Source organism: Phyllostomus hastatus, unplaced genomic scaffold (genome assembly GCF_019186645.2).
Source record: "Phyllostomus hastatus isolate PE091 unplaced genomic scaffold, TTU_PhHast_1.1 phas_scaffold_129, whole genome shotgun sequence".
Lineage (NCBI taxonomy): Eukaryota > Metazoa > Chordata > Mammalia > Chiroptera > Phyllostomidae > Phyllostomus > Phyllostomus hastatus.
Window position 1 is genome coordinate 2,974,902 of NW_025334009.1, and position 26,244 is coordinate 3,001,145.

At 62.8% G+C, this 26,244-nt stretch overlaps 1 protein-coding gene across 1 annotated transcript; it reads left to right on the forward strand.

The window, feature by feature from the left end:
• The first annotated feature begins 2,469 nt into the window (after positions 1-2,469).
• EDEM1 (ER degradation enhancing alpha-mannosidase like protein 1) lies at positions 2,470-26,244 on the forward strand. Its single transcript, XM_045856751.1, has 12 exons — positions 2,470-3,142; positions 9,866-9,938; positions 12,508-12,611; positions 13,529-13,700; positions 14,639-14,822; positions 16,280-16,454; positions 17,174-17,294; positions 17,431-17,601; positions 19,294-19,367; positions 20,298-20,394; positions 21,452-21,655; positions 23,388-26,244. Exons 1-12 carry the CDS (start codon positions 2,625-2,627, stop codon positions 23,475-23,477), a joined length of 1,983 nt encoding a protein of 660 aa, XP_045712707.1. The 5' UTR covers positions 2,470-2,624; the 3' UTR covers positions 23,478-26,244.

Consider the following 26,244-nt stretch of genomic DNA (forward strand, 5'->3'; position numbering starts at 1 on the left):
GGCAGTCGTCACTGGGCTCGCCAGGCGCGTGGCCCCATTGTCGGTGTCTGCCTCACGCTAAATAAGCTCAGCCTCACGACCGCGCATGACGGCGAGCGCTGGTCTCGGCGCCCTTGGCTCGCAGGTGAGCAGACAGGTCCGGAGAAGTAACTTCTCGAGGTCACTCGGCAGGCAGAGCTGTGGTTTGAACACCCCTGGCAACCACCCTTGGGAGTCTGGGTTCTCGGCTGTCGTCTTCTCGTCAGCCCCCCGAGTAAATCCGTTTTCCCCCCGTGTATTTCAGTTTCATGTACTTCGTTTTGAGTCTTTTTATCTGTCCTGCGGCACTCTTGTGAGATTATGTGCAGAAAAACCTGTCACAAAACAAACTGAGTTTCTTAAAAGGATCGATGTTTCAGGCCGGGTTGTGTGATTAGATGCAGGTGTGGTTCCAGTCTCACCAGACACATTGACCTCGAAGGGAGCTCTGGTCTGACCCAAAGGGCTGGCAGTAGGTACTCCACTTGCATTTGGGTCAGTGTCATTGGAGCAGGAGACGCTGTTCTGACCCTGGCCCCTGGCCCAGCGCCCAGCAGGGCACCGATGTCAAAGGTGTTGCCCGGGGTGCGGCTGGGAGGAGCAGCCGGACCAGGCCGTCTGCTTTGTGGGCCAGCTGGTGGTAGTCACTTTCCCCTGGACACATGTGGGAGACCTGGGCAGTCTTTTTCTGTGGAGAGCCAATTAACTCAGAGAACTCGAGCTCCCCGTCCGATTTCTTCCCTTTTAGCGTGTAGAACAGACCTGACAAGGTTTCGGTGAAGAGCAAATGAAAACATACGTGAAATATTTTGAAAAACACACAAGACGTATGCAACTGGCAGCTGTTGTCAGTCTTACCATAAAAAGCATCTTTCATAACTTGGGTGATTTTCTTCCATTACGAGAAGAGATTTGTTTTCATTAGACCTTGTGCTGTGATTAAATGTTTCTTTGGGCTCCTTTCCAGTCTCCCTTACACCTCCTCTGTGTTGCAAGAAGTCCCGTGACCCTGAGACTGTGACGAGCGTGCCACATGAGAACTTTATCATCCTCTTGCTCGCTCCCTTGGTCACTCAGCCAGTCTGTGATTTGGGACTCCCATCAGGCCTTGCTTCCCAAGCTTCTCGGGACCCTGGCCTAACGGACACACAGTCTAAACTTAAAGAGCAAAGCTCAGCAGGCGTCACCAGACGCAGCCAACCAAAGGAGACAAACCCTCTGTTGAATCACTGCACAAAAGCCACAGCCCTTCACAGCCAACATGTGAGGGGTAAAGTGATCTGATCCGGGGTCTAGCCCACACCTCAGAGGTTAGGGTACAGCTGCGGCACATGGGAGACTCGGTGGGAGTGGGAGGGGCGGGAGGGGACCTGGTTCGGCAGATCTGGTAAAAATCAGTCGGCGGTGGCAGCAGTCTTGTCCCCTCCCACTTTGCCCCTGCTGCTTTTAAAAGATCTTATTTGGAGACCAAGGCAATACAACTTAACTCAGTATTTCCTGAAATTGCCAGATGCTCAGAATCTTCCAAGAGCACTTGTTAACGCACATTGCCGGGAACCTCCGTTGGAGTCCGGCGGGTGTGGGACCGGATCTGGGAACGTATGTTTTACACTATAGGAGCGGTTCTTAAAAAACTAGAGTGTTCTCATAAAAAGAGCAGACTTCAGGTTAGGGTTGGGTGCAATCTGGAGCTACAAAGTAGTATCCTACCCCTCGCTATAAACAGGCAAGTTAAAAACCCTGCCCTTCTGGGGGAAAGGTAAAGGGATTAAGAAATACAAACCGGTAGTTACAAAACACGGGGATGTAAAAAACAGCATAGGAAATATGGCCAACGTCGTAATAACTATGTATGGTGTCAGGTGGGCACTGAAAATATCGGGGGGTTCACTTTGTAAAGTATAGGACTGGCTAACCACACCCTTCCGATGCTGTACACCTGGAAGTAACATAAAATAATACTGAAAGTCAACTGTAATTGAAAAAAAAAATTTAACTCTGCCTTTGCTATGCAAAGTAGCTCCGTCTACACAGAAATGGCCCTGTCCCTCCTCTTTCCTTACATATTTAAACTGTCACCACCCCGGACCTACAGGGGGACGGCTCTGTCCTGTTCAAGCTCCGCCCGGCGCTTGGGTCGGGACCCACGTCTCCGTCCTGCGTCCCGCGAGCGCTCCCGTGCCGCGCTCCCATTGGCTGGAAGTTCCGTCGCCCGGAGTCCGAGCGGCCTCTACTCGCCACGCCAGCCCGTCGGGACTCTGCACCGCCCAGGGGTGGGGCCAAGTGTGTGGGCGTGGCCAGGCCCGGGTGCGGCCTCGGGCGGAGCGGGCGGGGCTCCAGGACGTCCGGGCGACCTATGGCGCGGGAGGCCGTGCGCCGCACCCCTCGAGGCCGGGCCGGGCCGGGCCAATCCCGGGCGACCGGGCGGGCGAACGCGAGGCCTGGCGGGCCAGGCCCGAGGGGCTGGGGGAGGGAGACAATGGGCCGGTTCCTGGTGCGTCACCCCGGAGTTCCTTAAAGGGGAAGCGAGCGAGGCAGCGGGCGGCGCGGGTGCGGTGGCGGAAGGCCCCGCGCGCTAGGAGGATGCCTGCGGCCTCCGCGAGACCATGCAATGGCGAGCGCTCGTCCTGGGGCTGCTGCTCCTGCGGCTTGGCCTCCAAGGAGCGCTATGGCTCGTCTTCGGGCTGGGGCCCAGCATGGGCTTCTACCAGCGCTTCCCGCTCAGCTTCAGCTTCCAACGCTTGACGGGCCCCGACGGCCCTGCGTCTCCCGCCCCTGAGCCGGCGGACGAGCCCGGGACCCCCGGGGACCCGACGGGGCCGTCGTGGCTGCAGTCGCCGGGTCCCCGGTCGCCGGCGGGGCGGCAGCGGGCCCCGCGGCGACCGCGGCCCGGCGTGTGCGGCCCAGCGCACTGGGGAGACGTGCTGGGCGGCCGTGGCCGCGGCCCGGACGAGTACGAGCGGCGCTATAGCGGCGCCTTCCCGCCGCAGCTGCGTGCCCAGATGCGCGACCTGGCGCGGGGCATGTTCGTCTTCGGCTACGACAACTACATGGCGCACGCCTTTCCGCAGGACGAGCTCAACCCCATAGATTGCCGCGGCCGTGGGCCTGACCGCGGAGACCCGTAAGTAGCCCTCCGCGTGCGACTGCCCTGTGCCCGCCGGTGATCCAGGGAAAGCCAGGCGCTTAGGGTCCTGGGCCGGCGCCCCCGCCGCTTTGGCCGGTCCCCTGAGGCCCCTGGGCTTGCGGTGCCTGGGTGGGCCGGGGGCTGCCTTCTTTCTTGATTATCCTGGAATCGGGAACTACGGGACAGCCGCCCAGCGCAGCCTGTTTTACAGATGGGGGAACTGAGGCCCGGGGCCCGGAAGGGACAGGGGCAATGCCAAGCGGTGACTTGAGGGGCTTCAGACTCCCCTCTCCAGCCTTCTTCAGATGAACGTATAGTAAAATGAAGCCCTTGTCAACGCAGCTGCGAAACAAGCCCTTATCTCTCTCCCCACCCCTAGCTTTTCTACCTAAAAATATAAGAATTCAGGAGTTGACCCGGGGAAAGGACTTCTGTAAAGCCCTGCAGGGAGTTGGAGGCAGAACAGGGCGACACCCTTTCTCCCTCATCATGGGGCTGCTTCTTAGGCTGCAGATACTCAGGTGAAGGGAGAGGCCGTCTGGCCCAGATTTGGGGTCCTGATACTCAGGGTGCGATTCCTTGGCCCCTGAGCTGCCTGTCAGCGTGTTGCCCTGTATGTGCGTCCCACAAATTCCCCCACTCTGGTGGCAGGGCCCTCGGCGAAGGTCAGCCAGTGCCCCTTGTTTGTGAAGGCCGGGCTTCAGGGGCCACCGCTGCTGACCTCAGAGTCCAAGAGGACAACACACCCAGCTAAGGACCTCCCCTCGGGAGGGAAGGTGCGCCCTGTCACTGGCCCTGCCGGCCCGATGGGTGACTGCCTCCCTCTGGATCTCCCCCCTCCCCCCGAAGGTGGAAGCAGAGCAGACAGGCTGCTCAGTCCTTGGGGACCGCGCCCCGTGGGTGCCTTTGGACGGTGCCCACACATGTTTGTGCTCACCTGGTGAGAAGCAGGCGAGCCCGGTCCTCGGGTCCTGGAAAGGAGCCTAAAGGGACTGGAGAGTTTTTTAAAAAGGTTTGTTTCCCTGCCAGTGGACGTCTTCCACTGCAGCTTGAGAGCGCGATTTTCAGGGGCTCGGGGTCAGGTCCCAGGTGGTCTTCCAAGGAAGGGCTGGGCCTGTCCACAACGGGAGGAAACTGATGAGGAAACTGATCTTTTTCTCGCTTTTCTGTATCAGTCTTTATACACTTAAATGTATTTTCTATCCTTTTTTTTTTTTTTTTTTTTAAAGAAAAAGCTTTATTAAGCCCTGCCTGGTGTGGCTCAGTGGATTGAACGTGGGCTACGAACCAAAGGGTCACCGGTTCCATTCCCAGTCAGGGCACATGCCTGGGTTGCAGGCCAGGTCCCCAGCAGGGGGCTACATGAGAGGCAACCACACACAGATGTTTCTCTCCCTCTCTTTCTCCTTCCCTTCCCTCTCTCTAAAAAAAAAATAATAATAATAATTTACAAAATAAATAAAAAATATTTTTTATTTTAACAATAAAAATTTTTTTAAAGAAAAAGTTTTATTAAATTTTGAAAAAAGTTACTGGGCCTTTCCAGATTGTGGGAATTAATGAGTTATTTGTTTTGCTGAACTATACTGGCTTTTAAGCCTATATATTTTTCTTTTTATCTTAATTTTTTGAGAAAAATTAAAATTTGAAAAAAGAAAGCCTAAAATGCCACCAGACAGTTATTTTTAAGTGACCTTTCCTGCCCACGCCTGCCCGTGTCTACACGTTCTTTACGGCATTGAAATCCCAGCGTGTGCGCATATTTTGGATCTGAGTATTTTTTCCCTCCTGCTCGTCGGGTTATAAGAAGAGACAGGACACGTTGAAAAACACCCTCTTGCCTCTCGGAGACTTTTTCTCTGATTTCCTCTTTCTGGGGTGACCTGAGGACAGCCGTTCAGTGAGGACTTGCGATAGGTAACGCTTGCAGTTAGGACGCTGGTGGTCCAGAGAGTGAGCCGGCGACATTTCTGTGCGTTTCTTGGTGAACCTGAGAGCCCCTCGCCGGGGGGGAGCGGGCAGCTGGCAGGCTCGCTGGTCCCCGCGGCAGTCCGGGGTGGCGCAGGCCTTCGGTTTGGGGGTAAGCCTGCTGGCAAGTGTTTCGGTTTCATTGCACCATACCGTTGTGGGGAGATTGAGGTCAGGTTGCTTGAGACACGTAGGCTGTTGCAAAGACAGTGTGTGAAGGGTGGTGTTTGGGTCGGGGCTGGAGTTGGAGTCTTTGAGGAGGCGAAAGAGCCCGGGTGTGGGGGCCGTGAGTAGACTCTCCCACTGGGCTGAGTGGGCCAGGTTGCGTTTTCTCAGTCCCCTCCCTCACCTGAACTCCGCCCAGACTGCAGTGTTTCCCAGGGACGTTCAGACCCCACGCTTTGTCATTCTGCTCTGAAACAACAGGGCGTGTTCTCATCTGCAAAATAATTACCCTGTAACAGAAATCTTTTCAATGTTTTATTTTAAAAAATATTTTGTTTATCTGTTTTTAGAGAGAGAGAAAGGGAGGGAGAAAGAGAGGGAGAAAAACATTGATGTGTGGTTGCCTCTCGAGTGCCTCCAGCTGGGGACTTGGCCCACAACCCAGGCATGTGTCCCGGAGGGAATCGAACCGGGGACCCTTTGATTCGCAGGCCAGTGCTCAGTCCACGGAGCCACACCAGCCAGGGCCCAACATTTTAAAAAATCAAATGTATTCCAGTGATTGCTGTCAAATGCATTCTTAGGATTCCTTTTTTTTTTAAAGATGTTATTTATTTACTTTTAGAGAGGGAAGGGAGGGAGATAGAGAGAGAGAAACATCAATGTGCGGTTGCTGGGGGCCGTGGCCTGCAACCCAGGCATGTTCTCTGGCTGGGAATCGAACCTGTGACACTTTGGTTCGCAGCCCGTGCTCAATCCACTGAGCTACGCCAGCCAGGGCAGGATTCCTTTTTAAAATATAGAGTGTTGTCGCTAATTGAATGTTATGTAAAAGGTTTAGAAACAAAATATGGGTGCTAAACATGTGTATCTTTATTTACATTTTTTTTTTAGTCACACTTTCTCCAGGCTCACCTCACCGTCTTGTTTGACTAGCGACAGGGGAGCAGTTAACATGAAGTTAATAGAACCTGAACCCTTTAAAAATAGCAAGTCTTTCTGTCCAGCTACAGATTACTATGCAAAGTCACTTCTTCTCACATCCCCAGTTTGGGGTGGAGGGCCCACATTTTAAGCTCCTTCCAGCCCTGGCTGGTGTGGCTCAGTGGACTGAGTGCCGGCCTGCAAACCAAAGGGTGGCCGGTTTGATGCCCCGTCAGGGCACGTGCCTGGCTTTCAGGCCGGATCCCTGGGTGGGGGCGTGCAAAAGTCAGCCAACACTGATGTTTCTCTCCCCCTCTTTCTCCCTCCGTCTCCCTCTCTCTGAAAATAAACAAATGAAATCTAAAAAAACAATCTCCTTCGAGTAACTCGAGTACACTTTGCTATCCCGCGAACAGCGCTGGTTTGGGTCTGGGGCACACGACGCTTCTTTACTTCCTCCCAAACTCTGCCGCCATTCGAACAAACAGGCAAACCTCCAGCCCCCAAACCAGCTCGTTCCTAGGCGCCCCCCCCCTTAAGAGGGTCTCATCTGCACCCCTCGCTCCCTCCTAGATCCCGTCCTCCCTGGAGGTCGGGCCCAAGCGCCCTCCGTGACCCCGCTGACCCGTTTGCAGATGACTCTCCTGGATTGAGTCCGAGCTCCTTGGGCTGCTTCCCTTCGAGCTGCCGCCCAGCTTCTGGCATCGTCTGAGACCTGAGTCCTTAGCCCCCTGCCTGTCCACCCCCCTAGCCCCCGGCCCCCAGTACCCCCAGGCCCCGCCTGGGGCACAGGGCTGCTCCCTAGGTCCCCTCTGCGCCCACCCAGCTGCGGGCAGACTCCCGAGCAGCCGGCGCAGGTTACGTATGTGTGGGAGATTTTTTTTTCAAACATGTCCGATTTGGTTACCTAGGTGATCGAAAATTGTCTATCGAGGGCCTTAACAGTGCGTAGTGAGGAGAAGGTCATGAAGTCGGGGGGCGGAATTCTGCGTCACCACGGCGCGGCCCACCAGTGTGGCGGGAAGACGGAGGGTTTGGAGCCCGGCCTGGCACCTGGGGGGTCGGGGGGCAGTGCTCGACCTGAGGCACGGAGACGGGGTCCAGGGGCCGAGGGGTCGAGGCAGCGGCCGGCGGCCAGGAGTCTCCGCGGAGAGCAGACCCACGTTCTCACCGGCACGGGCGTTTGGCACGGAGGGACTCGCTGCGGTTCGGTGGTTTGGGCCGAGAGGGCTTTCCGGAGCCTGCCCCTTTCTTCCCTCCCCTCCGCTGTTTTTCTCCACCGTGGCACATTTCTGAAAGCACGTAGACAGCACTTGTTTGATAGAAAAGAGGTAAAAGTGTTTTAACGAAACCTTATCAGGGGTGTCCGGGTGTCATTCTCCCCGGGGGCCACACCAGCCTCGCAGTGGCCTTCCAGAGGCCGAGTGTCATTTTAAGACTGTATCAATGTCGCTGCTCCTTCACTAGGGGCAAGGAGCTCGGTGCTGCTGGGTGGAAACAAGGTGGAGGGCCGGATTCGGCCCGCGGGCCTGGTGCTGCCCCCGGTGCCGCAGCTCCGTGAGTGGGTTTGACTGAGTGAGGGGGAGAAGGACCCCGTCCCTGCGAGGGCGTGGTCGCCGTGGCAGCGCGTGTGAGGGCTCGGCGGCGGCGTCTGCTTGGGTGTTGCATCAGCGGGTGTCTGAAAACCGGGTCCCCTTTGCTCGCAGCCCGAAAGGAGAGGCGCAGTGAAGCGAGGGAAGGCAGCGGCCACCCGGCGGGGATGTTCGCTGGCGAGGGGCCACCGTCACAGGGTGGCTGGCTGGTCCAAGGCCTCTTCGTTTCGGAGAGCAGAGCCGTGTGGTCCGGTGCCGGCGCCGGACAGGGTCTGGAGCGCGCAGGGCTGGGCGTGAGGCTGCCCCCGCCTGCCTTGGCCTCCCCCGGCTCTGCCCCGACCCTGTACGCCAAACAGCGGGCAGCGCCCTTGCGGCGCGTACTCCGGCCCACAGCTCTCCTCTGCCGAGGGCCTTCTACAGCTCTGTACACCGGGCTGGTGTGGCTCAGTGCACTGAGCACCGGCCCGCCAACCGAAGCGTCGCCAGTTTGATTCCCGGTCAGGGCGCATGCCTGGGTTGCGGGCCACGTCCCTGGTTGGGGGCGTGTGAGAGACAACCGGTCCGTGTATCTCTCACACATGGATGTTTCTCTCCCTCTCTTTCTCCCTCTCTCCCCCTTTCTCTAAAAATAAATAAATAAAATCTTAAGAAAAAAGCGTGGATGAACAGAAGAAGCAGGCAGGGCGGGATTTCAGTCCGTCCTAGAGAGCTTTCTACATAAGCTTGTTTTTTTTCTTTGTTTTTTAAATTTTATTTATTTATTTATTTATTTTTAGAGAGGGAAGGGAGGGAGAAAGAGAGAGAGGGAGAGAAACATCAATGTGTGGTTGCTGGGGGGTGTGGCCTGACTGGGAATCGAACCTGTGACACTTTGGTTCGCAGCCTGAGCTCAATCCACTGAGCTATGCCAGCCAGGGCACAAGCTTGTTTTAAATGGGCCTAAAATGTGCCGTCCGGGCGTTGCCCGGACTAAGTGGCACAACATCATAGAACAAGGCACCCAGGGGGGCTCCGGGAGGTACAGGGGGCCTGCCACGTGGAGCTGCCGCCTGCTCCCTGCCAGGCCATGGGACCGGCCAAGGAGGCGGGACGAGGGCCCGGGGGAGTGTCCCAGGGAGGAGACAGAGCGGCCTGGGGTGACGGAAGACGCCAGAACACCGGTGACGGCAGACCTGGGGCTCTGCCACTTCGGCCTGTGGATAGCCGTCGTACTCCTCCCTCACGTTCATCTTCCCGGGCTTCTGCGGTTGCTCCGGGTTGTGGGGTGGGGCAGCGGGATCCCCGAACCCCACGCCACCCCCAGAACTTGCCGGGCTGCCGGGATGACACGCACTGCTTCCCCCTCCCCGCCCGCCCGGGGGCGGGGGTCGTCATCCTCACAGGCAGTGTCAGGGCGGCCGTCAGAGTGCCGGGGGGCCCCACCCTCGTCTTGGGGTCTCGGGGTGGTGTCAGAGAGGGGAGCCCTGTCGATGTGGGTGGGGTAGGGGGAGGCACGCAGCTCCTGTCCGGTTCCCTGAGAGCCCATCGCAGCATCCATGGAGCTGGGGCGATTCTTCGGGTGAGGTGTCGGGGGACGGGGGGAGGAAATTGAGTGACCCCACCGCCAGGCCGGGTCAGAGGGTGATGACGGAGGAGTGGCTGACTCCCCCACTCTCCTGCCTGCCTGCCTGCCTGCACACGTGTGTCTGGGGCAGGCCCTGCATGGGACCCTTAACCCCTTCCATTCCGCAGCCCGAGTGGTTTCAGGATCAGAGCCCGTGGGAGCTGAGCAGAGAGATCACTCAGGGCGACGAGAGGGCGCCCCAGAGGTGGCAGGCGACGCTGACTTCCGGCCGGGTCCCCTGTCCCCTGCGGTGGAGGTGTCCTCTGCGGCTCTGGGTCCCGATCCCACCCGCAGGCCCCACAGAAACGGGTCATGTGGGAGGGGGCGACCTCACTCACCCCGACTCGTGTCAGCCCCCGGAGACACGAGACTCGCCGCCCATCGTGGTCGCTGACGGCCGTGGGGTTGTGCCGCCGTCTTCCCTCTCGCACTGAAGCACCTCTGTCCACCGGCTTTTCCTCCCTTCAGCTCCAACCTGAACATCAACGACGTCCTGGGCAACTACTCGCTGACGCTGGTGGACGCGCTGGACACGCTCGCGGTGAGTGTCCAGCCTCATGTGCTTGTTTTTAGTTCATTAAGGTGCTTTGGAGCTTGGTAACCCTGGTTTCCCCAAGGATGGGCATTGCCGCAAACCTGGCACTCAAACTGGATTCCTAGCTCTCAGACTTGAGTCTCTTATCAACCTCAGTTCCTGGGGCAAGAACAGCCTCGGAGGAGAGACGAGGGGAACGGGATCCCCCTAAAAAGTGGACAGGAAAGTGGGGTGCTTGGGGGGAATCCGTTTCTCTCCCAGTCTCCCACTATTGTATTCCCTCAAAGAGTCGAAAGAGCATGTCATTAAAGCTTGCAGTGACCGTGAACTTGGGCAGCTGTAAAAAGCTTTCAGGAGGAAGAGAGAAGAACTCGGGGTCGGTAGGTCCCCTGATACACTGTCCCACCCCTGGGCCCTGGAGCCTGTGGGCGCCCCATCTGGCTGCATCGGCACCTCTCTGGGGACCTTCTTTTCGTGCTGCTTCTGTGGGTGCTGCCTTGGCCCCTCGCCGGCTCTGGGGAGCGGACGACCTTGGGCCAGACTCGCTGAGCCCGTGGGAAGCAGCCAGCCCTGGGGCAGGTGCTGGCGACCGGGCGGAAGGGGTGCTTGGTCTCCGGGCCCCGTGAGCGAGCACAGCCCCCAGGGACCGGGCCCCGGGCAGCGCTGTGGACTGTCTCCCCTTCACCCTTCACGGTCCAGCCCGCCGTCGCGGAGACCACCCCTGCCACCTGGGCCCCCATCCCGGGAGCAGTGGCTTACGCCTACTCTCACTCTCCTGGGGGGGTGGGGTTCGAGCGTCCGCAGCGAGGGTTGCGCAAGGCCGGCGGGGCTTGCGTCAGACTCTGCTGCGCGGGAGCAGCCCCAGAACTTGGAAGGGGCCTGCGAGAGCCTCTACGTCCCAGGAGGCCCTCGGCTCCCGAGGAATCCGGGTGGGGTCCCCCCCACCCCCGGCTGGGGGAGCGCGACGCTGGTTTCCCAGCACCTGCTCCCACATTTATCGCCCCGACTCCAGCGCCCACCCCCAAACGTGCCCCGACCGGCCCCTCCAGCCCAGGCGGAGCTGACTCGGCCCAGGGGCTGCGTCACCGAGTCCCCGGACTCCGGCACAGCTGCGGGGCCCGGCTCTCCTGGCCCGTGCGTCTCTGCGCCCCGGCCACGCTCACCGAGTTCGGGCCCCTCTCCGTCGCTCACCGCAAGTCTGTGTCCCAAGAACGGATTCCTGCCAACCCGGCACTTCCCAGCACAGACCCCAGGGGCGTCCTCCCTGGAAGCAGAGTGCTGTCCCCAGGGGAACTTGCGAAGTTTGCACGTCCGTCCTGCTGCTGGAGGGGCACGTGCGCCCCAGCGCTCTGGAGGCTCTGGAGCCCCACGGCTCAGAGCCCCACGGCCCCCCTGCCCCCCTGCCCCGTGCTGCCCTCCGGAGCAGAGCGGGGGTCTCAGACCTGCCGTCTGTCCTGGTGACCTCCCGCCCCGAGCTGCTGTGGGGGCTTCCACCTCCACCTCCCACGTGAGCGGGAGCAGGCTGGCGGCTGCGGATGCTGGCGCGCATCTGGAAGGAAACAGGCCCCCTCTGTGGTTCGCGTTGCACAGCGTCCGGCCTTTGCTGCGTTCACACCTCAGCCTCGCCTCTTCGGGGCTGCCTCCGCTGAGGTTTTCCTCTTCTTTGGTAACGTCGCAAACAGGCTCCCACAGGTGTGCCGGGCACGCCGGCGAGGCAGAGCAGAGCCCCTCGAGGAGAGCAGCCTCCTGGCCTGGGGTGCAGCCCGCAGCCCGACCACGCGCTCTGTTACAGAGGAAGAGCTTCCGGGCCAGAAGCGGGGTGTCTGTACTGGTCTGTGCGGCCCAGGGAACTAGAAGTGGGGGAGGGCCCCCCCGGACAGGTCGTGCCGGACTCCGGCGCACCTGCGGGAAACAGTGTCCGAGCGAAGTGACATGCTCTTCCTCTGTGCGTGCTCGTGGCGTCACGAAGCTCCGGACAGCACGAAGCGTTCCAGTTCAGGGGGCTCTGGACGTGCCGGTGCCCGGCTCGCGTGTCGCGTGGGAGAGAGCCGTCCGGCGCGCCCAGCAGGGGCCGGGGGGGTTCCGGGGCTCACTCGTAGGGGGACAGAGCCGGCTGTCCTGGTGCTGGTTTCGCACGTCGCTGGTGTGACGTTTCGCTCCCAGGGACAGGGCTGCCCCTTCTCCGGGTGCTCGGGCGTCTGGGCCTCCCCGGAGCCGAGCGCCCCGGCTGTCGGTGTGTCTGAGGGGCAGAGGGGAGGTCGTGTCTGTGTTTCTTCCCGTTCTGCCATTTCCAGAGTGTGAGGACCTCTAACGCCCCCTACGAGGGAGTGTGGAAGGGGCAGGCGAGGGCGCCCGTAATCTATAGGCAAGGGGGGACCCTGTGCACGTTGGCAGACGCGGCCGCGCCGTCGGAGGAAGCGGCTTGCCGTGCGTCCTCGCGCAGCTCCGGGCGCTCACCGGGCGTTCCTGCCCCACGCAGACGCCAGGGGACGCGGCGCGGCCCTGCAGCCCTGCGGCCCTTCCGCTCCCGCCCGGCCTCAGGCTGTCCTAACGGTTCGTGTTCCTCTTTTTAAAGATAATGGGAAATTCATCCGAGTTCCAGAAAGCAGTCAAGTTAGTGATCAACACAGTCTCATTCGACAAGGATTCCACCGTCCAAGTCTTTGAGGCCACCATAAGGTAACCCAGCCCCACGGTGACGGAGGGTCCCCGTGTGTGCGGGAGGTCGGGGCTGCCCGGGAGGGTCCCCTGGCCAGGAGAGCGGGGCCATGGGCGCGTGCAGCGCTCTGGCCACTTGCGTCTTCATTCTCGGCTCTGTCAGACCCGCGGCAACTGACATTTCGGAGTCGTTGCTTTTTGGGCTGAGCAGGAAGCGCCCCCTTAGTGCAGGTCTGGTCTCACTTCCTCCCTTCCCTGTGTCCCAGGCACGGCCCGCCTCTGCCGCGGGGGCGGGGGGGGGGGGACCCTGCCTCCTTAGCCCAATACTTGGTGACTGTTTCCGTTCCCTTTTTTAAAACTGCCTGACTGCGTAATGTTCCAGAGATACCGTTTATTTGACATTAAAATTGTGAAAGCACGTCACAGTGCAGTTCGAATTGGAGGGGGGACATGAATTCACCGCTTTTCGGGGCCGGGTCTAAGCTGCTGGCCTCCTCCTCCGCCCCTGCCCCCGGCCCCTGCCCCATCAGTTGCTCGGCAGCCGAAGCAAGAACAGGGACTCTGTGTTTGTCTCCTGCCCAGTTCTTCTCTGGTGGCACCGGGGTTTCCCCAGCGGGAGAAACCCAGAGTGACCGTTAGACTGAGAGGCAGCGTTTATTCTGGGAGTGACCCTCGCCCTCGCCCGGGTGAGGGGTCAAGGGGACAGGCCCCGCTGCCACGTGGCATGGGGTCACGCTCCCTCGCCGCCTCCCGGCACCTCGGCCGGCCGGAAGCGGCCGTTATCGCTGGGGCTGGAGGAACGCCAGGAAACCCAGGCCTCCCTGTCCCGCACCCAGAGGCCCCCAGAGTCACGGCGGCCGCGGTGTCTTCCCGACCCGGGCCACGCGCACACGTCTGACCCACGCGCCTCGTGCCCCTCTGTTCCCCCCCGCCCCCAGGGTCCTGGGGAGCCTGCTCTCGGCCCACAGGATAATCACGGACGCCAAGCAGCCCTTCGGGGACATGGCGGTCGAGGACTACGACGACGAGCTGCTGCACATGGCCCGCGACCTGGCCGTGCGGCTGCTGCCGGCCTTCGAGAACACCAGGACGGGCATCCCCTACCCCCGGGTAGGCCGCCCCCGCCTCCCCATCACCCTCCTGCACGGGGGTCTCTGCCGGTGGGCCGGGGTGGGCGGGGCAGGGGCTGATGCCCTGAATGTGACGTAAATGTTCTTCAGTTCTTTTAGCACTTGCTGAGCACCTACTGTGTGCTGGGCATTCGGGGACACCCTGGATGTGACCCTTCCGCTCAAGGAAGGAGAGGCGTTCCTACACTCCATGTTGTCCGGGCCGCGGGGGTGCCGCCCCTGCCACAGCATAGTCTGGGGCCCGTCTTCATCTCCAGCTTGGGTGCATTTCCCCGGACCCTCCCGTGGGTGCTGCAGGAGCCCAGGGAGGCCCTTCCCCCGGACCTGCCCCGTGCAGCCTGCCCGCGCCAGCCGGGTTGCTGCCGGGCTCGGCGCAGGGTCTAGAATTCAGTCTCCTCCTGTGGGTTCTCACTTGCCATGCCCGGGCTCCTCCGGGAATCGGGTCAGCCTTTGGGGTGACCAGCGAGCGTGGCCGGGCCCACGGCGCCTCAGTGCCGGACGGTCTGCCGCGGGTCGCCACGTCCCCTCGCCTGCAGCCTGGGATTTGTCCGCGCTCTCCAAGCAGGAGTGCGCCCCCGGCCCGTTGCTGACACGCACGCGGTCCCGGCTGGCCTGGCCTCCCGTGGCTGGCCCGGCGCCGTGTGACCACGTGGAGCACCTGCGGGAATGGGGGGACTAGCGATCAGCCCTCTGACGACTCCCCTGAGGCTGCTCTTCCCAGCACACGAGGCTCCCTTGTCCTTGTCACCCTGTTTGTGTCTTTGACACTGTCCTTCCGTCCCGGTGGCAGAGCAAGGCGGTGAGCTGAGTGGCTGCAGTAGGCCTGGCCCGTAGTGCAGTGTGGCAGCTGTGGCCCTGCCTTCAAGCCCCGAGGGTCCCCAGAGTTGAGCCTGCGTCCTTGTCTCCCCCGGCCCCCAGGTGAACCTGCAGACGGGCGTCCCTCCCGACAGCAACAACGAGACCTGCACGGCCGGAGCCGGCTCCCTGCTGGTGGAGTTCGGGATCCTGAGCCGGCTGCTGGGGGACTCCACCTTCGAGTGGGTGGCCCGGCGGGCCGTGAAAGCCCTTTGGAGCCTCCGGAGCAACGACACAGGGTTATTAGGTGCGGGGCAGCTGCTCCAGCCGTGGGGACCGCAGCCTGGGGCCCCTGTCCTTTCCTCTTCTCTCGGGCACCCCCTCCTCCCCACGCCGCCTTTGCATGCCTCCGGATCTGACGCTCGCTGGGTCGGTCCTCAGCGCGACCCTGCCCCGCTCCTTCCTGCGACCTCTGTGTGGGGGCAGGTCGTGCGGTTCCATGGGCAGAGGAGGCTTCTGCAGGGCCCCTTCCGATCTGACCCTTGGCAGAGCCCCCCAAAAAACCACCATTCCCGAAAGTGGTGTGGGGAGCACTGCCGCTGAGGCGGACCGTGCACGTCCCTGCGGGCCTCCTGCGCGCCGCTGCGGACCTCCTGCGCGCCGCTGCGGGCCGGCTCCCCTCCTGGAGGATCGCAGCTGCGGGGCTGGGCAAACGCAGTTCCTCTCCCTTACCGTCTCGTGACGAGGTTTCGCTCCAGCTCACGTTACTGTGAGAGGGCGGCACACGACTCACACGGCTGCGGAAGGCGTGTTGACCGACTGTGTGTCGGTGCGGGCCCACAGTCGGCCGTCCGCGGTTCCGTGTGGATTTGGCCGCGCCATGGGGTCAGTCCTCCCAAGGCCCGTGCTGTCTGGTGGCAGCTGTGGACTGAAAGCTCGGATCAAACCTGTACTGGGGGGTTTGTTTTGCCCTTGAAAGTGATCAAGACACTGTTTTTTGAAAATTATATACTCAAACATTTTGAGATTATGAAAGCAGGAAGGGGAGGGATAAGGCGGGATGAACGCCTGTGCGGTCGCCGTCCACCGTCGGTGGTTTTGGGCGTTCTGCCGACTCGGGACGCCATTCAGAAATGGGGAGGGTTTCCCCACGTAACTGTCCGACAGTCGGGATGTGTTCCGTCATCGGGAAGTGACTCGAGTGTCCGGGGGCCGAACGGCTCTGCTCTTTTAAAGGTGATTTGTGATTATTCTTTATGTTCTTTTTTTTAAAAAGATTTCATTTATTTATTTTTAAAGAAAAGGAAAGGGAGAGAGAAGAGAGGGAGAGAAACATCAATGTGTGGTTGTCTCTCATGCGCCCCCTACTGGGGGCCTGGGCCACAGCCCAGGCATGTGCCCTGACTGGGAATCGAACCAGCGACCTTTCGGCTCGCCGGTTGACACTCAATCCACTGTGCCCACACCAGCCAGGGCCACTCTTGGCTTTTGAAATGCGTTGTCCATGTGGGGGAGGAACAGAGTGACAGCCCTGTTTCGCCCTGGCGTGGCACGTGGTCCCCGTGTCTGCGTCAGTGCCGAACCTGTGGGTTTGGAAAGGTCCCCTGGCCGTCCAGGCCACTGTCAGGGCTGGCGGTAGTGGGAGGGCCCAGCTGCCCTTCTTTCTCTGGCCGCCAAGGACAGAGGTGCTGCGTGCGGGGACCCCAGGAGCAGGCCGCCCCCACCCCTGCAGCAGGGGCCTGACCAGCGCTGCTGTTCCCACAGGCAACGTGGTCAACATCCAGACGGGCCACTGGGTGGGGAAGCAGAGCGGCTTGGGGGCCGGGCTGGACTCCTTCTACGAGTACCTCCTGAAGTCCTACATCCTCTTCGGCGAGAAAGAAGACCTGGACATGTTCAACGCCGCCTACCGGAGCATCCGGAACTACCTGCGCAGAGGGTAGGCCCCGGCCGGCTCCCGGCGCCCCGGGAGCGCGCAGCGCGGGCTGGGGGGTGGGGCTCCACCCTCACCGGTTGTCTGTCCCTCACTTGGGGGCACAGGGGTGCACATTAGCCGCCTGCTGCTGTGTAACAAGTCACCCCAAAACCTAGTGCTTGAAGCAGCATCTGAGGGTCAGGAGCCGGGAGCGGCTGCACTGGCCAGGGTCTCACAAGGTTGTCTCCAGGCTGTTGGCGGGGGCGGGGCCTCGCCAAGGCCCGGTCAGGGCGGAGGGCCAACTCCCAGGCTCGCTCACGCGGCAGCCCCTCGAGGTCAAGCTCTGATGCGTTCCTCCAGGCCCGTGGTGTCTGCGTGTTAGACCGGAGACTCCTTTTCTGTGCAGAAATACCCAGGCTTCCCCACTTGGGTGCAACCCCATGGAGCCCCACGCTGCGCACTGCGCTCTGTCGTGGGGCCCTGTCCTTAAACCTGAACGTCAGGGAGCCTTCTGCGAGCACAGCGAGACCTGAGCCGTCCCGACGTCCGGTCGTGACCCTGGCGCTGCCGGGACCCACCCCGGGACCGACAGGTGGAGGCAGCCTGTCTCCGAAGGCTGAAAGGGGGAGGAGGGGGCGAGGTTAAGCTGACGCCACTTCAGTTAGACAGCCTGGGGCGGCCGCGGGGCGGGTAGAGCGGCCCGCCGGTGACCTCCCCTCACGGACCGCCCTGCCTGCCCTCAGTCGGGAAGCCTGCAACGAGGGGGAAGGAGACCCGCCGCTCTACGTGAACGTGAACATGTTCAGCGGGCAGCTGATGAACACGTGGATCGACTCCCTGCAGGCCTTCTTCCCCGGGCTGCAGGTACGCGGCCCCGGGCCCCTAGCGAGGGCGTCCGCCGCCCCAGGTGGCTGGTCGTGTGTCTACCCGGGGTGCAGGTGAGTGGGGGGCAGGAGAGCCCCCAGCCTCGTGTGACCCGGTGACCTGCGCCCGGCCGCAGGTGCTGATGGGGGACGTGGAGGACGCCATCTGCCTGCACGCCTTCTACTACGCCATCTGGAAGCGGTACGGCGCCCTGCCCGAGCGGTACAACTGGCAGCTGCAGGCCCCGGACGTGCTCTTCTACCCGCTGAGGCCCGAGCTGGTGGAGTCCACGTACCTGCTCTACCAGGTGCTGCGTCCGCGCGCCCCGCCGCGAGGGGGCGGTGCTGGGGCGGCGCTGGGGCGGGGCCTCAGCTCACGTCTGCCGCATGACGCAGCCCCGTGCGCGGTGACGCTGACAGCGCCCGCCTGTCCCCTGTCTCCTCGGCGGTGGTGCCCCCGCGCTTCCCCAGGACGGGGACTGCGTCTGTCTGCGGTCTGTCGCACGGAGGTAACCCGGCGCTCCGCAGAGCCGAGCCGTGTCTGAGCCGCAGGACCCCCTCTCTCGCGTCCTCGGGGGTCAAGGTTGCTCAGTGTTCTCCAAATCGACCCGCCCCCGCCGCTCTTTCTGGGGGTGCAGTTCGTGTGCTGGGGGAGCCCATCTCTGCGATAACTCCGCAGACAAAAAGGTCCTTTTCCTTGGCTGCGAAGGAGAGTCGGGGACATGCCTGGACAGCTGTCCTTGGTCAATGCTGGAGACGTAGTGCAGTGACTTCCGTGCCAGGGGCATGGCGCGGCCTGCGAGGTCTCCGCCCCTCGTCGCAGGCGGACGTCTGTACCCCGCCTGCCGTGCGTACGTGGGCGCACAGCCTCCCACCCCGCACTGCGCCGGACGGGGGCGTGCGTGCGTGCGGTGCGGCGCGGCCCGTGCGCCGGAACAGCCCCTGCGGGCCCGCCCCGGGCACGCTGACCCCCGTGAGCTCCGCAGCGGCGTCAGCGCTGGGATCAGGTCTAGTCGGTGACATCCGAACACCGAGGCCGGCTCCCTGGCTTCTCCATGCAAAGCGGCAGCGTCCGGTGAAGCTGCTGGTGGCCCTCGTGCCCCTGGGCTTAGGTGGCTGCTGAGAAGGGGCGGGGCTGCCCCCAACGGGTCTCCCCTGCGATGGGTCTCCCCGAGTTCAGGGTGCCCCCCGCCCCCGTCCAGCGCCCAGGGCGGCAGGCCTGTGCCGGCTCAGCACCCATCAGCTTGGGTCTGTTGCCGTGGGGACTCTGTCTCTCTTCCTGTCTGCGCTGCTTCCCGTTTTCAGCGTCGTGCGCTCGTGGGCTGTTCTCCCAGGGCGCGGGGACGCCTTCCTGCGGCGGCCTGGCCTCCGCAGCCGCGCCCTGTGCCCGCGGCCAGCACAGCCGCCTTTAGTTTTCTGGTTTTGCTGCCGCGAGTTGGCAGGAGGCAGGGACTACGCAGGATCCCTGGCTGTCACACTGTTGGTGGGGCAAGGTCGCATCTTCCCAGAGAATCCTGGCCTGGCGAACCACCTCCGAGCGAGTGCCGGCGCAGTGGGCACCCCCAGGCCCGAGCTGGAGGGCGGGCGGACGGCTGCAGAGCCTCCCGTGGGGCCCTGTGTGCCCTGTCCCCATTCGCCGCCTCACAGTGCGGGCCCAGCACCGGGCGATCGCCTGGAGCTGGCGTTTCTGGGGAGGTCCGGGGCGGGCCGAGACCGGATCTGCCCTCGGCAGGGGCGCAGCTCCGGAAGGCCAGGCCGGGTTTGGTTCCGCCCGGGACTGGGCTCTCTCGGCCCTGCTTAACCTTAAATAGGTCGGTGGGGCGCTCCACGGGAGCTGACGGACACCCTAGGCCTGTCCCTCTGTGACCCTTCAGGACTAAGGGGACCGGGCCTTCCTTTGCCAGTGGCTCCTTCGCTGGGAAACCCCCGCCCCGCCGCCAGCTCTGCCGAGGCCGCGGGTCCTCAGGCCCCGCGGGTCACACGCCCCCTGCTCTCCCCAGGCGACCAAGAACCCCTTCTACCTGCACGTGGGCATGGACATCCTGCAGAGTCTGGAGAAGCACACGAAGGTCAAGTGAGTGCCCTCCCCCCTCCCTTTCCCCGCGGCCACTCTGGGTCCGCCTGGGGTCCTTCTGGGGAAATGTTAGCGACTTGCGGCGGCACTTTAACTCATGGGACAGGTCGTTAATGTTAATTTTGTACGGAAATTGCTTCCTGTTTGTGTGATAGAACCTGTCCCTGATAATGGGGATGGCTCGTGTTATTATTTCACCATTTTTGTCTGTAAGGTTCCAGCAGACTGTGCTTACTCTTTCTTTAAGATTTTATTTATTTATTTGTAGAGCTGGGGGAGGGAGGGAGAAAGAGGGAGGGAAGTGCTGATGTGTGAGAGACACATTGATTGGTTTCCTCTCAAACGCCCCAACGGGGGACAAGCCCGAAACCCAGGCCTGTGCCCTGGCTGGGAATTGAACCCGCAACCTTTCGGTTCACAGCCGGTGCTCAGTCCACTGAGTCTCACCAGCCGGGGTGACTATGTGTGTCCTTAACGTGTGTGTGTGTGTGTATATTACAAACACTCTTTCAACATGACCTGCTTTTTTCACCCAGGAGTACATCATAAGTATTTTCTTATAAAGTACTGTTTTTGGCTATTGAAATGATACATCAGCTCCATAAATATTAGGACAAAAACATGTAAACAAGTCCTTCTGAACTCGTTGCCGGTCATCTCCCTGGTGTCCTGCTCCGCCTGCGGCAAACACCTGCCCGCACACCCGCCTCCCTCCCCCGCAGCCCCCCGGGGGCCTCGGCCGCCAAGTCCGTCTGTAAATGGGTTTGCGGGCAGTCCGGCTAAAGACAGGCAGCCCTTGAACCCCGCCGGTGTGTCCGCCCTGTGGCGTCGGACACCGCGGTCATCGCCCTGTGCCTGACCCCTCCTGCCCCTCGGTGCGTGCGTGGGCGCGCAGGGGCAGGCGGGGCTGACCTGGCGGTGGTCTCGCAGGTGCGGGTACGCCACGCTGCACCACGTCATCGACAAGTCCAAGGAGGACCGCATGGAGAGCTTCTTCCTCAGCGAGACCTGCAAATACCTGTACCTGGTGCGTGTGTCGTGAGGGGCCCCCACCCCCGGGGAGCGCTCGGTCAGCCCCACGCCCCATGGCTCTAGCCCCGGTGTGCGGGAGGCTCCGTCTCGCGGACAGAGGTGCGAGCCTGGCACGGTGCGACCCGAGGTCCGGGTCGTGGAGGGCCCGCGGGAGCATGTCACCATGCTTTGGCATCACTTTCCACAGGGGACCACAGACCCCTAGCAGCCGCATGGCGTAGCCCGTGGCCTGCTCCCAGATGCCACCTGCCAGGTCCCCTCTGACAGCACGGCAGAGTCAGGTGGTGACACAGGCTGGCCAGCACCAGGCTGCACCCCGTGCGGCTGCAGGGGTGTTCGAAGGGCAGGTCTGGAGTGAGTGGAGGAGGCCCCTGGGGCCCAGAGGAGAGGCCCAGGGTCAGGGGAGCCAGCCCAGCCTGTCCTCCTCCCGTTCACTGGGCGGGCGTGGGAGGGCGGCTGGGGCCCGGTTCCCCTCGTTTGTAAAGCACGTGGGGGGGCTCCCAGGTGTCTCCCACCCGAGATGCCTCGGTTCCCACTCATTCGGCATTCACTGACCCCGCCTCCTCCCCACCGGCCCACCCACCCTTGGAGGAGAGAGGGCCCGAGTCCCCGGGGTCCCCAGAGCCCGGCCCCGCCCTGGCACCGGCATGGGCTGGGTGGTGGCCCATGTGCTGAGGATGCCGAGAAGGACGGAACTCCTGCCTCCTCCCTCTGGCCTCTGGCGGGGCGTGGGTGCAGGGGGCTCCAGAGCCCAGCACACGCCCACGTGTGGGGCGGGCCCTGGGGCTTCCACACGCTGCCCACGTCTGCGTCCCGGCCCTGGGCCTCGCACCTCTCGGCCGGTGGGGGGACAGGTGGGGGGAGCCTCTGAGTGTGAACAAAGTTGGCCATTCGGGCTTGCAGCCGGGTTGGGGGCCACGGTTGTTGGTTGGCTCATTGCCACCCCCCCCCCCACCAGTCGTGTGCTGCCGCGGAGCCAAGGCCGAGCCCGGGAGCCGGTCCCTCGGGCCCCAGTCACCAGCCGTGTCAGTTTTCTCTCGTCCCTCCGCCAGCTCTTCGACGAGGAGAACCCGGTGCACAAGTCCGGGACCAGGTACATGTTCACGACCGAGGGGCACATCGTGTCTGTCGACCAGCACCTGCGCGAGGCCCCGTGGAAGGAGCTGTTCCCCGAGGAGGGCGGGCGGGGCCCCGCGGGGAAGCCGGCGCGCAGGCCCAAGTCCCACGACGTGAACGTCGTCAACTCCAGCTCCAACGTAAGTCGCTTCCGCTCTTTCCCGGCGGTTTGGTTCACACGGGTGGGAGAGACAGCACTCGCAGCCGATTGCAGGGCCCGTGGGTTGGCTTTGCTGGCAGTTCCCCCAGCCGTTCACAGAGGCGGCGTCGGGGTGCGGGGAGCCATGGGAGCGGGCCGTTGTCGCTCCCTGCTGCCGGGGCTGGCGGACAGGGGCGGGCCGGCGGGGGGGGGGGGCAGGAGCCAGCCGAGGGCGCACAGGGCCCTCCCCCTCCCTTCTGACCTGCTCACACCGGAGGGCGGGGGCCCTGTGTCAGAATCCTCGGGGCGGCCGGAGCCGGGTGCCCAGGGGCGGGTGCAGGGGAGGGTGCAGGGCAGGCAGCACACCCGCCACGGGAGGGGGGAGGCAGCGCTGGTCCCCACACTTTCCCTGAAGGTGCCCCTGAAGGGCAGTGGGGGCTGGCCCCACCCCAGCAGGCTGCACTGCGCAGGCTGGCCGCCCAGCAGGCTGGGGGGGGCATGGAAATGGGGCCTATGTCTCTCACGTGAGTCCTCCTGGTCGTCAAGGTTGGAAGTGAGGAGCAGGTGCGGAAGGGAGGCTGGGAAGGGGCCATGCCTTGGTCGGGACGCCAGACCTTATTTTCCCACGAGGCATGGGACGCCTTGGTGGCTGAGACGCCTCCACCTGCCTCCGGGAATGGGGGCGCCTTCCACCCCAGACTCTGCCCCCGGGCGGCCCCCTAATGTCCACATGACGGTCTCGGCCATCAGCCTGTGAAGGGAAGTGAGGGGCCAGAGCGTGGACAAGCGCCCCAGACTGCCAGCTCCGGGCCAGGCACCGCGAGCTGGAGCCGGGCTTGGGGTGGAAGGTGACGCCGTGTGGCAGGGCTGATTCCGGAGGGCCTGGGGGCCGGCCGAGGGACCCCATCCAGACAGGTCGTGGCCCGGCGGGAAGACCGCCTGCCCTCAGGCGGTTGTGGGGAGGGCCCAGCCGCGGTGCTGCCGAGAAAGTCAAGAGGGCTTCCTGGAGGGGCTGGCTTTTCCACGGGTCCTGGGGCAGGAAGGGGCCCCTGGTGGGGGTGCGCGGGCAGAGGCAGGTATGGGCGGGGCGCAGGGGCCGGCCGAGGGGCCTGTCGGGCTTGACTTGGTGAGGACGGGGAGCGGGGCCCGGAGAGTTCCACTCAGGGCGGCGGGGGCAGGCTCCTCAGAGGAGGGCCTGCCCCAGTGTCTGGGGGAGACTGTCCCCAGGTGTCACGTCTGGTTCCAGACTTGCTCTCCTTCGAGGGGAGGGAAGAAAGGCCTTTAAGTACAAAGAAAACGTTTTTAAAAAAAGCACTCTTAGGCATTTAGATTTCAGCTGTGGAGAGCCATAAACTCAGAAAAACCGCAGTACCCCCGAGGAGCAAGAGCACCCTGGGCAGCTCTGGGTGGACGCGGGGGCCCTGCGGCTCTCGAGTGGGCGTCAGCCTCCCCGGCCCCCAGCTCCTCCCCGGGAGCGAGGGTCAGCGCTCCTCGGGGACAGTGGGCAGGGCCTGGGGACAGCCTCAGTCGCCACACGGGGCGGTGGGGCTGGGGGTCATCTGGCAGCAGAGGCTAGGGGTGCTGCCAGCCCCCCGAGGCCCGCGGGCAGCCCCAGGGGCCCCCGGCGCCCGGCTGAGAAGCCCCAGGTCAGGGGGTCACCGGCCACGGTAGCCGAGGCTCCGCACTGGGATCCCCAGTCCGAAGCCCCCACCGTCCCCCCTTTCTCCCCCCAGTGCAACCGCGTGCCCGACGAGAGGAGGTACTCGCTGCCCCTGAAGAGCGTCTACATGCGGCAGATCGACCAGATGGTCGGCCTCCTCTGAGCCGCGCCCCGGCCCCGACCCGGCCCCCACGCCGAGCCAGGCCCTGCGGGCGGTCTGCGGCCCCCACCCCGCGGGCCCGGGGCCCCGCCCGGCCCTCACCCACGTCCGGCAGAGTCTCGCTCACGTCGCTGTTTCTCCGTTCAATAAAGTGCCCGTGTTTCTTAAGGACGCAGTTTGCGGTGAGCGGGTCCGCGGAAGGTGCCTCCCGCTGACCGCGCCGATGCCACTCGGCGCAGCGCACGGGCGGCTCCGACGGACCCTCGCCGCCCCGTCCCGGGGGTCCTGCCGCGGGCGCGGTTTCCGCGAAAGGGCCTGCGGTTGACCGCACTTTGTCCTCCTGTGTCCCTCTCACCTGACAGCGGGGCTCTCCTCCCGAAGCCCCCGTGATTCTGAGTCCCCTGGGGGAGGATCCCCCAGTTACCCGTTTGCACCCCAGTAACCCCTGCAGCATTACCGGGGGTTTGCTTGCAGGGGCCGCGCTGTCCGGGTCCCGGCAGGGGGTGTCTCGCGCTGCCTCGGCGGCTGTGTTTTGTACCAAGGGGGGCTCACTGGGGAGCCGCCCCGGTCCGGGACCATGTGCCTTTCGGGGGGCGGGGGAGGAACCCCTAAGGTTGCCTGAGCTTCCGTCTGCCTCACCTTTACTGCTGACCAAGGCGTCTCCATTCTGACCGTGTGCAGGTCAGGGTCCGGCTTTGTGTCCTGTGTCCTGTGTCCGGTGCCGGTGCGCCGGGTCCTCTGGGCCGGGAGGCGACTTCCCGCTCCTGTGTCCCGAGCCGTGTCTCCGTCGTGCAGGCTGGGCCTCGTGCTGTGTGGCTTCAGGCTGGGCCGCTGGCTGTTCCGTGGCCGCTCTGGGCCCGAGGCGTGTTCTGAGCCCTTCCTCCTTGAGGCCTGGGAGCGGTGGGCGGGGCGGCGGCAGTTCCCCAGATTCCGGAAACCTCCCGCCGGGCAGTCGGTGCCTTTCCGCCGGGCATTTGCAGCAGCGCCTTCTCCCTCCCTCCCTTCCCTTCCTCCTCCCTCCCTCCCTCCGCCAGAGCGAGAGAGTCCCTCTCTGAGCCGGTGCGGGGCGCTCCTGCGGAGATGGGTGCGAGCCCCTCACCTCGCGCTGTCTCGTGGCTGTCTGTCCGTCCATCTGACGGGGGCCGAGCCCTGAGTGAGCCAAAGGGACACATTGTACTCCTTCCTGAAAACTTGTTACTGTTTTTTAAAAGAGATGTAGGATTTAGTTCGCTGAGGTTTTTTAAAGGGTATTTTTCAGTAACAATGTATCACCTCCATCTTTTAAATGTTTACTCTGCCAGTTTTAAAGTAAAAGAGTCAAATGCTTCTGTTTTACCTCTTTTTTTTTTTTCCATTTCAGAAGCATTCCGTTTATCAACACTGTCTCGTCTACTGAATAGAGAATTTTCTTGTTTTCGTTGGCCCGGGAAAACCGGAGTGTCTCACTCCAGACCCGCGCACCGCGGGCAGGGGCGCCCCGGTAGCTCTCCCCTGGCAAACCGGGGAGAGACTCTCCTGACCCTGGGGAGCATGGGCCACGCGGGGCCGGGGAGCAGGCCCCTCGGGCGTCCTCTCCCCCTGCCACCCCGGCTTTCCTCCTGGCTCCCGTGACACCCCCAGCGCCCCACGGCCCCCTCGGGGCCGGGCCGTGCCCGCCGGTCTCTGGCCACCCCGCTGGCCCGTGTCCGTGGATTTTGGGCCCGGAGGGCCTGCTCAGGGCAGAGTCAGACATCCCCTCACTCCCCGCCAAGGGCGGGACCATCACAGAGTGGGGTGTCGCTGCTGCTGCTGCAGGTGACGGGGCGGGAACGCCCCCCCTGGAGTTCTGGGGCCTGGAGGTGACCCTCTGGAAACCCAGCCGCCGGCACCACCTCTGCCCTGCAGGCCGCCCGGCTGGGTGCACAGAGGCTGCACTGACGGGGGCGCGGGTGCACGTGGGATCCCCGTTCTCGGTGTTGGTGCCTGGGCGGTGACGGCAGCTGCCAGCCTCGGACCTGGCGGGGCAAGTGCTGCCGTGCGGCGGGAGGGCTGGGCCCGGTCACCCCCTTCCCGAGCGCTCTCTCCCCTTGGCCCAGGGTGCGGGGTGACCCAGGACTGGCGTGAGTCTGACTGGCCTTTCTTCCGTGGGGCCCGGGGCTCTCCCCCTCCATGCCCTCCAGTTCCGCACTGGCCGCCTTGCCGGAGCGGCGGGACCTTCAACCTTCCTCTTTCCTCTTCCGTCTGGCCCCGCCCACCGTGCCCTGGGGCCTCTCCCCCGCAGGGGGTGCTCCTGGGGCCGAGGGGGTGGGCGGCCGGCCAGCCTCCCTGCCTGTGCCCGGCTCAGGGTTCCCGTCCCGCTGGGACGTGTGGGCGCGGGTGGTGACAGCGTTCGGTGCCTGTGGACCTGCCCCGGGCGGAGCCCCGCCCCTCCCACGGGGGCAGAGGGTGGTTTTCAACGTATTTTGTGGTCATTTTAATAGCAAAACACAAGCTGCATTTTTATTTATTATGCACAAGAAAAGTAAACCTGTTTTTTTTTTTAAGCAATCTGCAGTCGGAAGCTCTGGAAAACCTACAGAAATACACAAACGCTTCTCTGTAATGTGCAATATGCTTGGCAACTAGAGATGATGTTTTACATCTAATCTGTAAATAAGAAGTGTATTTAAATTAAAAGGGAGCTTTTTGTAAAAGGACCAAATGTTCTTTTATAAATGTACTGAGAAATATCTTGCTCTTTGAGATTTATCGGGATTTTATGAGCAATTTTTATTAAAAGATCCTTTTCTGA